Consider the following 11596-nt stretch of genomic DNA (forward strand, 5'->3'; position numbering starts at 1 on the left):
GGAGGTGGAAATGAGCTTATTTCCAAAAATACCGGAATATCCCTTTAATAACCCAATAATTATGCTATTGTATGACCAGCAATTTATCTTTCTTGCCTACCTTGCTGCCTGGAGTTTTGTCTAACTGATTTAGCTAAGCCTTGCAAGCTGGTTGACATCAACAGCTGTTGCGTGTGTGCTTTCATTCTCTCTCCTGTGCAAAAATGATCTCCTGCATACCTAGCTGTGTGTAGTTGCATGAAGTTTCACAAATACATTTGTTTGTTTTACAGAAATACAGCCTATTGTCATGCAGTTAAGGTAGACCACAGTGCAGAGAGGAGTCTGGAAATGTTCATATGCCAACTTGGAGTGACACACAGGGGAATTCGCTCTCACTCCTCTGAGGTTACAGGGAGTATGTCCATACACCTGAAGGAACTTCAGGCGAGATTGGGCTTTCTAACCAAAAAGCTGTTTTATTATTATCATTATTGATTGATTTCTGCGTACCAGGGCATTACGTTTTTAAACAGTAGTAATGTTTATTTTAGTCATGTGGGACTGTGCAACATTAGGGTCAACATTATCAGTAATAGTGTCTACATGTTCGGCCATTGGTGAAATCTGTATTCTAACTGTCTAACTGTACAATAATATGAATCAAATCATACATTTCAAATACTCGCAAAGGTTCCACTTTCACCTATGTTCAAACCCAACCAAGATGAAGAAGAAAACAAAACATTACAACTTCAATGAAATGGTCACAAGGAACAATCATAAAGACATAATGACCACATTCTAACCATTTTCTTTTCTCTGTTGCCCTAGGGCAGGTTTTCTTTTTGGTCAACAGACCCAGTTCCTCTGGCCCCGTCATCTCCAATCTTCTCCCTCCCCCCTTCAGTTCCTGGTCCATGGTGGCGCTGGATGTGGTTCTTGAGGCTGACATTGTGGGTGAAGCACTGCCCACAGTCCTGACACTTGAAGGGTCTCTCCCCTGTGTGGAGGCGCATGTGGGACTTGAGATGTGCTGACTGATTGAAGGACAAGTCACAGACCTCACACCTGTAGGCCTTCAGTCCTGTGTGCACCACCTTGTGTCTCTTGAGGCTATAGGCCTCAGGGAAGCCTTTGTTACAGACTTTGCAGAAGAACCTGCCATGTTTCCAGTGGGTCTTCCTGTGAGCACTACGGCTGAAGCGATCTGCAAACCGTTTTGGGCACTCAGAGCAGCGGTACTTCAGGCTCTCCCCCTTGAGGGTCTCCTCGCGCTCCTGCTTGTCTTCCTGGAACCTGAACTTCTTGTAACAGTTTTGGCAGGAAAGTCCACGGTCCTCAGTGTGCACCAGACCTACTTCATTGATGGAGCGCTTCCCACAAACCAGACATGAGAACGGCTTGACTTTGTGATCACAGATGTGCTTAGTCCGGCTGTCGCGCCTGATGAGGAATTTGCCACAGTCTGGACAAAGCTCACCATGGAACTGTTCCACATGGATTTGCAAGCTGTACGGATCGTTGAAGTAGACGGCATATTTTAGAGGGTTCCGTATCTCCTCATTTGCTGCACTAGTTTCTTGGTGGCAGCTGTTGGAAGACTCGACTTGAGACGCAGAGTCCTGATCTCTACTGCTGGTGTCTTCTGGACTTTCATTTCTAGTTCTCTGGTCACTGCTGCCCATGCAGCCCTGTTCTCTAATGCTACAGCTGCTGCTTAACTCATTAACCCCATTGCTGGTTGACTTCTGGATGCAACTGATGGTGGCATGCTGGCTGGCAGAAGAGATGACCCCTTCACAATTAATTCTGTTTGAATCTTCAAGACGATCACTGGAAGCAGTTTGTTCGTTATTGTTGTTGGCTTCTGGGCTGCCTGCGAGTTCAGCTGCTTGGCTAACATCACAAGAGCCCTCTTTTTCTGCAGCAGTAGGGGACTCTGGACTGATGGTGTGTTGGGTTTGCTGGACGTCTGTGCAGACCAGCTCCTGGTCACCGTCCCTGTAGCCGCACTTAATGCAGCAGTAGAGCTGCAGGTGTTTCTGCTTGAAGCAGCGGGCACCGGCCTCTTCCCCACAGTCACAGCACCACACAATCTGAAGACCATGCCCCTCTTCTTCATCAACATCTCCAGGCTCCTCATCTGACACCTCTAAGACCTCTCTCAGATTCGGTGTACACTCTTCATCACTGTCCCTTCTTTTCCACATACTTGTTTTTTGTTTTTCCTCCTCTTCATCCTCCTCTTCTCCCTGCACCATCTCCTCCCCGGTAATCTCCTCCTCCGTGCATATGTCTTTGAATGCCCTTCCCACTGGCTCTGTCATCTACAGGAGACAAAGAGTTTCAAATGTATTGACTTTTGTTAAGGATGAATCAAAGTGAAATGGAGTTAGAAAAGGCTTCTAAAGCTTCCCACCAAAGTCAAATCTTAGATAGTAGAAGAAGGCAATGCAAAAGTACCAAGTGTCTCAGTGAAGAATGGCAAAGATATAAGGGTGGTTGACAGGACTTGGCCTTTTTGTTGTCCTGAGTGTCAAACATAAGACATTTCTAATCTGCAAAGAAATATGGTTATATTGTTAAGAAAAAGCTGTTTTCAATTAACATTGACTATTCATGCCAGTAATATTCCTGTTTTCACAATTTTCAGCCAAACCAGGAAATGCTCATATGGTGTGATTGTCCCAAGCCTATTTCACACAAAGTGTTTTGATAAAAAACAATAAAATGCAGTTGGAATTGCCGTTGTTTATTCAAAGTCTTTAGACTGTCCAAAGTAACCTGGGCTATCTGAAGTGTCAGTTAGATTGATGAGAAAGTAGGACTGGAGCAACTGGAAGCTTGTAGAATGATGTGGAGCAGAACATTTGTTACCTCTAAAGTGTCTGGGTCTGGGAGCTGCTGGCCAGGGGATGGTTGGTCTGGGAGCTGCTGGTGAGGGGGGGTGTGGTCTGGGGGTGGCTGGTCAGCTGGCTGGTCTGGAGGATGGCTTGCCCAGTTCCTGTTGTTCCCACAGCTCCAGCACTGCTGCACCACGTGGAAAAGGAATCCCTTGGTTTCCGTAGTGACGCTGCAGGCATTACTGCAGCATTTGAGGCACTTCTGGAACAGCTGTAGCAGGCTAGCAACGCTCACAATGACATCCGCCATCAGGCAATTCCTACCAGAAGAAAAGCAGTAAGTGAGTGATAAAATTCCTGGTTCTGCACACTATTATGAATGGCTGAGAGCTGATACCCACCTGCAGATAGCTCTTTGAGACAAACACAACAAATAGGTGGATCAAGTCATCGTTATTGCACTAAAAAGTATTGCACTAAAAACAATATAAGAAAAACATTTTAATATTATATTTATTTCATTAAAAATAACCACTAATAGTTGAAAGAAGCAATTAAAATGTACCCTACTGCAGTAATAGAAATACACACTCTAGTCATCCTGCCAAATTTTGTTTAAAGGCAAAATATATACAGCAGTTAATTTTTAAATAACTTTAAAGTGGACTTTATATATTAGAATATCAAAACTGTACAGTTACTGTGACTAAAAAATGCATTTTATAAAACATACCGAACCGTGGGCAATCTGGGCATAGTGTACTGTTGCATTCCTAGCATGTAAGAAGAGCTTCTTTTTGGATCTGAAATATTAATGCAACTTTAGAATAAAGTGTACTTATAACAATTCTTATCAACTCACATACACTATATGGCCAAAAGTGCTCACCTGCCTTGACTCTCATATGAACTTTGCAGCTATAACAGCTTCAACTCTTCTGGGAAGGCTTTCCACAAGGTTTAGAAGGATGTTTATGAATTTTTGACCATCAGGACTGTGCAGGAAGGGGTCGTCCCCGAGCTGGGCCTGGTCCCTTAGTTCCAGTGAAAGGAGTTATAATGCTTCAGCATTAGGAATTATAATGCTTCACTTAGTTCCTTTCACTGGAACTAAGTGCTTCAGCACTTAGTTCCAGTGAAAGGAATTATAATGCTTCAGCATTTTGGACAATTCCATGCTTCCAACTTTGTGGGAACAGTTTGGGGATGGCACCTTCCTGTTCCAACATCATCGCACACCAGTGCACAAAGCAAGGTCCATAAAGACTGTGTGGATGAACTTGACTGGACTGCAGAGTCCTAACCTCAACCCAACAGAATGCCTTTGGGAGGAATTAGAGCGGAGACTGAGAGCCGGTCTTGTGGAAAGCCTTCCCTGAAGAGTTGAAGCTGTTCAAGCTGGAAAGGGTGGACCTACATCATATTAAACCCTATGGATTAAGAACGAAATGTGACTGAAGTTCATATATGAGTCAAGACAGGTGAGCAAATACTTTTGCCATTGTATGACCACAGGTAGAATGTTATATGGGAACCATGTAAGGGATAATCAACGACGCGCCGTACGTTTATAGGAAAATAATGCACGTTCGAAGTGGTAATAAGGACCCGACGCCGCAGGCGGCGGGGACTTTACACTTTGATAAGTGCATTATTTTCCTAGAAACGCACAGGGCGCGGAGTTGATTATCCCGCTTATACCACTGCTACTATCACTTTCGTTTATATTGCCGCTGTCTTAGATACAACGTTGTTGTTTTTACCGTTACATTGACATTGGCGAATTAATATTCAAGTGTAATAAGCCCAAAAGTAGGGAACTACTTCATAGCCGTGCGGTATATAGAAAAATAATGCACGTTCCAAACAGCGCATCACAATAAAATTTGACCAAGCAGTGGTATAAGTTGAAATAAATTCAGCTTTATTTCAGTATTATAAATGTGCGCAAATACTGTATACAGTATAACAATAAAAGACCAAGGTTTTCTTTTTTTCAAAATATGTCTGAAAGAGTGAGGTCGTCTTATATTCGCGGCCTAGGGAAAAATAGGAAAAGCCCATAAATGGCAACATATCGATCTTTTGTAAGAAGTGTTATGGAGCAGTCATCAACCTTCTTCACAACAGTTTACGAGCCTGAATGATGGAGACCGAGAGATCATCTCAAACAAAGTCTTGACCTAACATCTCAAAAGTAGGTCAAGTTAACCAACAATTGAGAGGGAGCTTTATTGGCAATTTAAAAATTATATGATTAACGTGATGGCAAGTCCAAAAAGACCGTCTTCAAAAGGGAAACATCAGACTTCAAGGAGAAGCCAACAGTCTTTTCAGTGGTAGGTTATGTGATCAATTTAAGGAAAAAATAATTCCCACCCCTTGAATCTGAAGGGCAATGCTGATCAAACATCAATGTTTTTTGCAATGACAATATCGGTCAGTGTTGAAAAAACAAACAAATTCTACATGAAACAACATTTGCTTCTATTTAGGCTATTCAAATTGTCCTGAAAAAGGGGGGTCTTCTTACATTCGGGCCAATTTGGTACAAACAATTGTTCATAAATCTGTTGGAGCCTTACCTCCCGATTCTTTCAAAGTGAAATTTTGTGGAGGGTGCAACAGGAAGTCCATATCGTCGCCAAGGGAGACGTGTGTCACTGCAGGAGTCTGAGTGACTGGAACACACACACACACACACACACACACACACACACACACACACACACACACACACACGAAATTAGACTGAGGTCAGAGGACAGGGGGTATTCTAAGTACGTAGTTTAGTAACAAACCTGGGTAAGTTAACAGAGAGTAAGTGGTAAACCTCCTACAACAAGAGCCCAATGGCATTGTTTTGTTAGTAGAATAAAGCTGTACAGCTCTTCTATTAGGAGGTGTACCACTTACTCAGAGTTAACTTGCCCAGGTTGTCACTAAACCACACACTTGGAACACCCCCCTGGAAGCGCAAGTTAAACACAATGAACTATTCAGTGCAACATATTTGTTGCATGTGCTACACACACAAAAAAAAAATCAGTCTGTGCGATCAATGATTTAGCAACTATTTTTTCAATAGTTCTGCATATGGCAATGTATGCCTGTGAGACTGAGACTCTTGCTTGTTTGTTTGAAGTGCATGTGTATACATTGGTGAGAGGAGGATCAATGTGCTTTTATTTAATGGTCTAAACGATTAAAAAGCATATCCACTTGTGTGTAGTATCCATATAATCCAAGTCCAAATCCCACATCTTGCTAATTATCCTCCCGAATCAAGCAAATGATAGGGTTTGCCTAAAGCGAAAGTATCTCATAGGCTACAGGCATTTCACTTGTGCAATGGCAATAAAGTTGACAAACCTGTACAAACAAAACATGAATGAAATCAGCATTAGCAAACTTCAGCACATCATACAGTATATTGTGTTTAAATAAATTAACTGACTTCCTGATAGCTGGTGAAAAGTCAAACTGCATGGATCTGACAGGGAATGTTGTCGTTGTTGTTGCTAGTATCTTAAAGATGAGATTGAGAACTACATGCCCTTTAATCAATCCAGTTGCAGTAGGCCTGATTCCCCACCACAATTAATTAACTGTGGTGATGTGCCCAACTTGTGATTGTTTCTAGAGATTTTAGAGAATTCCTGATGCTACAGACTTTGTGGCTGGTCCTACACATCACTTCACTTTGTAGCACCGGTGCTACATGCAAAAAGAGTTAACATACAGCCCTGTCTGAGATGAGCAGATGGACATTAGGATGGGCTGCACTTGAAGCATGTACTTTTCCTGTTTTGTATAACAAATGCATTCTACTCTACTGAGTGTGCAGCGCTTCCACCAGAGAAACACACTGGAGTAGCAAGTCATTCCTTATTGTCCTGATGACCCCACACCTTTACTGCACACATAGAAGAGTGCCTTAAAAGGCTCAGCAGAGGGTATACTTCCTGAGACAGCAAAGGAAGTTTAATCTGCCTGAGGAGCTGCTGAACACTTTCTACTCGGCGATCAATCATCTGCACCTCCATCACTGTCTGGTTTGGGTCAGCCACCAAACGGGACAGGACCAGACTGCAACAGACCGGAACTGTACCGGTCCAGGGTCAGGAAACGGGCAGCAAACATCCCTACTGACCCCTCACATCCTTATCACAAACTATTCAACCTCCTTCCCTCTAGTAGACGATACAGTGCACTGTTCACCAAAATCAGTGCAGACACAATGACAGCTTCTTCCCCCAAGCGGAAATAGAACACTCAGAAATAGCACTCACCCTTACACTGAACAAACACCATGTTCTGCTCATCTTCCATTTGCACCTCAATCTTACAGTTACTGTTATTAATACATTATTATTATTAATGCACTGAACTGCCTTGCGCTATATTTATATTTAATCTTAAACCTCAGTCTATACTGTTATTGCACTACTCCTATCCTCTTTTCAATTGTATATTGCTTGTGGCTGTTGAGGTGTCCACGACCAAGGCAACCTTGACAGGGACAACAAGGAGGCGGACATTCCCAGCCGCATTCCCCCTCCGGACAATTGCATTACTCTATCCCACTAGTGCCTCTTTATTTGCAAATGTACATACTGAATGAATTCTTATGCATAGCCTTATTCTACCCTTTATTAAATTCTAACTGTTCTGTTTGTATTCTTTTTATGTTTTATGTCTTTGAGTATTGTACTTTGAGAGCAAAGATTAACTGGAGTCAAATTCTATGTTTGTCTATGCAAATCTGGCCGGTAAAGCAGATTCTGATTCTGATTCTTAACATCCTGGGGCCCATACCTTTGCTGCGTACAGAGAGAAGAGTGCCTTTGGACAACTGAGTTCCAACTGATCTCTGTTTAATATCACACTGGCAGTCCACGTTCCGAGTCCGTGATGAATGCCCCTGCACCTGTGTTGGAAACAAAACTTCATGAAAGACATTGACATTGCTACCAACCAAGACTCCAAACCAATGCAGAATAGATCTCCTATGGTAATCAGACACACCTTTATTTTACACCAATTGTTTGCTCACGCTATTTTATATGAATATTTAAAGGAAAATGCATTATTTTGGAATTTTTATTCAATACCTGCCAAGCCATGACCATAGCCATATTTCAAGTAAAATACATTATCTCCTATAAAGAATGGTCTCTTTTCTAATACCTCTCAAGCCATGTGACCAGGTGAGTCCAAACCAATGTAGGCCTATAATTAACCCATTTTGAGCCTATAAGATTTTTTTTTTCAATAGAGTGTGCATACAATACTGTAGGCTAGGTCACATCATGGCTTTGGAGGTAATGTCAAAAGAGACCATTCCTGATAGGAAATAATGACTTTTCCTTATATTAATATAAAATAGAGTGTAGCCTAGCTACAGTACACTCATAAACTCTCTAGGAACCATTTAATACCACTAGTGTTGAAACATTGGACAATAACCTCCACCGTCATCAAACATGTTCTGAATGTCTGAATCTCATGGCGCAGTCCACCTTAACGTGATAACAGAATTCATAATCTACCCACCTCTTATTTCACCACTTGCCACCCCTGGTCTTAGAAACAGTCGCTCATAAAAAAAAAAAAACAAATAAATCGTCACACGTTCTTCCTACGCTAGATACGTTCGCATCGCTTGGTGACAAATTCATATTGCTTATCGTAGCGTAGCCTACTTACAGTTTGCGGCAGTGATGGCAAGATGGTCGGAACAGCCCCTCTTTTCAAATATAGCCGTGTAGCAAAGCCTGCTTGAAATTGTCCAAGGTTATCGAAGCTGTCTGGGGTGAAATGATTCGAGCAAATGGATATTTTCGTGTCGAAACTGCTCAGAGGGATCTTGTCGTTTATAAACATCAACCATGCCCGTTGAGTGTTTGGTTCCTTGGGAAGAGCATGAAAAGTGATAGCATTCCCTGTACATCCTGGAACACTGCAGTAACGACCGTGGCTCATTTTGATTGTCCTTGAAAATCGTCCAAACTTTCTTCTTTGTGATTCCTGAAGCAGTGTGCAAGCTAGTGTGTCTGACTTCTACACGACTTCTTTTTATATTCCTGGGCCCAGAAAGTGGGTTGTCGTAGACCAAATTTCGGGCGTAACCCAGAGTCACTCTGGCGTAACTTACACTATTTTGCCAAACGTATTGGGTCACTTGCCTTGACTCGCAGACCTTAAGTGACATTCCATTCTTTAATCTATAGGGTTTAATATGACGTCGGTCCACCCTTTGCAGCAACTTCAACTCTGCTGGGCTTTCCACATGGTTTAGGAATGCGTTAAAGGGAATTTTTGACCATTCTTCCAGATGCGCATTTGTGAGGTCACTCAATGTTTGAGGAGGAGACTTGCTCTCAGTTTCCACTCTAATTCATCCCAAAGGACTCTGTGCGGGCCAGTCAAGTTCATCCACACCAAACTCTGTCATCAATGTCTTTATATGGGCCTTGCTTTGTGCAGTGTTGAAACAAGAAAGGCCAATCCCCAAACTGTTCACACAAAGTTGGGAGCGTGGAACTGTCCAAAATCTCTTGGTTAATGCTGAAGCATTCAGAGTTCCTTTCACAGGAGCTACAGTAAGGGGGCAGGTCCAGCTCAGGGATGGCCCTTTCCTGTTCCAACATGACTGTGCACCAGAGTACAAAGTCTGTACAGAATCCTAATGTCAACCCAATAGAACACCTTTGGGATGAATTAGAGCGCCAGTCTTCTCATTCAACAACAGTGTGTAACCTTACAAATGCACATCTGGAGGAATATATTTTCTTTAAATCCCATAAATACACTCCTAAACCTTGTGGAAAGTCTTCCCAGATGAGTTGAAGCTTTTATAGCTGCAAAGGGTGGACTGACATCATATCAAACCCTGTGGAAACACAATGGGATTTTTTTTATACAGGCTGCTGCCAGATGAGAAACAAAGCTATCTTTGTGTTATTTTCTTTTCTATTCCTCTCCTTTGCTGTTAGTTAAGTTATAATAAAGTTATAATGTACTTTTGCAATGAGATGGACTTGTACCACTTATGCCTAGAGGAACATTATTGTAGGCTACTTTATAAGAATGGCAGGTGGGCCTGCTATTTTTGGAAGGCATGTCTTTGATGACTTTTGACATGTTGATTGTTATTACCTTCGCCAAGGAGGTTATATTTCATCTGGGTTTAGATGACTCAATAACTTCTGGATGGATTTCAATGACATTTTCAGGAAAGGTCTGAAATGACCCAAGGATGAAACAAATAATATAAATTTTGCGAGTAATCCGGATCACCGCCTGGATCCAGGAGGTGCTTGGCGGAGGTCTGCACTCTCGGAGTGCTTTTCTATTTTTTTTTATTGTGATATCAGAGCTGTCTACTATGGTAAACAAGCAAGTTAACTCCAAATTTGAGCAAAGCATTTTCACGCCATAGACAGAAACATAGTTGGCTAGCCATGTTTGTGTATGTGTTTGTCTGTGTCTCTTTGTGTGTGAGAGAGAGAGCACGAGAGAAAGCTGCTATTTCACACTTTCTCACAACTTTATGTAAATGTTGCATCTAGTGTCTACTAAGTTTGCATCTAGTAGGCAAGACTGGCAAATGTTTATACCCATAAATTCCAATGTTGACCTTTTTTTTTGTGTGGATCATCCATAATACCTCCTCTCTCCGTCCCTCTATTTCTTTCTCTCCTTCCCTCCCTCTCTCCGCTCTAATTCATCCCAAAGGTGTTCAATCGGGTTGGGGTCAAGACTATGGTTTATACCAGACTGCCCTCTGCTGGCCAAAGTGAGAACTGCTGCATTTTCTTCTCATAGGCTATATTATACACTATATTGCCAAAAGTATTGGGTCACCTGCCTTGACCCCCATATGAACTTCAATCACATCCCATTCTTAATCCATAAGGCTTAATATGACATTGGTTCACCCTTTGCAGCTATAACAGCGTCAACTCTTCTGGGAAGGCTTTCCACAAGGTTTAGGAGTGTGTTTATGGGCTTGTTTGACTATTCTTTCAGACAACACACTGAGGTTGGATGAAGAGACAAGCTTTCAGTCTCGGATCTAATTCATCCCAAAGGTGTTCTGTTGGGTTGTCATGACTTTGTGCAGGCCAGTCAAGTTCATCCACACCAAACTCCGTCATCCATGTCTTTATGGACCTTGCTTTGTGCACTGGTGCAGTCATTGGAACAGGAAGCAGCCATCCCCAAACTGTTCCCACAAAGTTGGGAGCATGGAATTGTCCAAATTCTCTTGGTTAAGCTCTCTAAGCTAAAGCATTCAGAGTTCCTTTTACTGGAACTAAGGGACCAAGCCCATCTCGAGGATGGCTCTTTCCTGTTCCAACATGATTGTGCGCCAGTGCACAAAGCAGTAAGCTCATTCGACTTCATGTAGCCATCTTAAGTTGACTGTAGACGTGACTATTTTTAACATTCTGATACGACTCAAATCGGAATTGTACATGTGTCATGGTTGAAAACGTACCAGAATGTCAGAAATAGTCATGTCTGCATCGTCTTAAGACAGCTACATGAAGTCGAATGAGACTCATGTCCAGAAAGACATGGATGACATGAGCAGCTCAGGCTGGAAACCTGCACATCTATCTCCCCTGCTTCCTGTCCACAACCTTTGGGTCCAATCACAAACTAGCTTATCCAAAAGACGCACCCAGGTCGCTGGTCTGATTGGTTGCAGGACTATTCAAGCGTATGGCGTCATTCAAACTATGCCCATTGATCACGCCTCT

The 11596-nt window shown here is 42.4% G+C and overlaps 1 protein-coding gene across 1 annotated transcript; it reads right to left on the reverse strand.

Annotated features, from left to right (window-relative positions):
* Positions 1 to 432: 432 nt before the first annotated feature.
* On the reverse strand, positions 433 to 8843 carry LOC134100067 (zinc finger protein 211-like). Its single transcript, XM_062553118.1, has 6 exons — positions 8535 to 8843; positions 7644 to 7755; positions 5411 to 5506; positions 3559 to 3628; positions 2860 to 3145; positions 433 to 2309 (listed from the first exon to the last, which is right to left on the reverse strand). The coding sequence occupies exons 1-6, from the start codon at positions 8808 to 8810 to the stop codon at positions 810 to 812; spliced, it is 2340 nt and encodes a 779-aa protein (XP_062409102.1). The 5' UTR covers positions 8811 to 8843; the 3' UTR covers positions 433 to 809.
* Positions 8844 to 11596: the final 2753 nt, after the last annotated feature.

This window comes from Sardina pilchardus, chromosome 2 (genome assembly GCF_963854185.1).
Source record: "Sardina pilchardus chromosome 2, fSarPil1.1, whole genome shotgun sequence".
Taxonomy (NCBI): Eukaryota; Metazoa; Chordata; class Actinopteri; order Clupeiformes; family Clupeidae; genus Sardina; species Sardina pilchardus.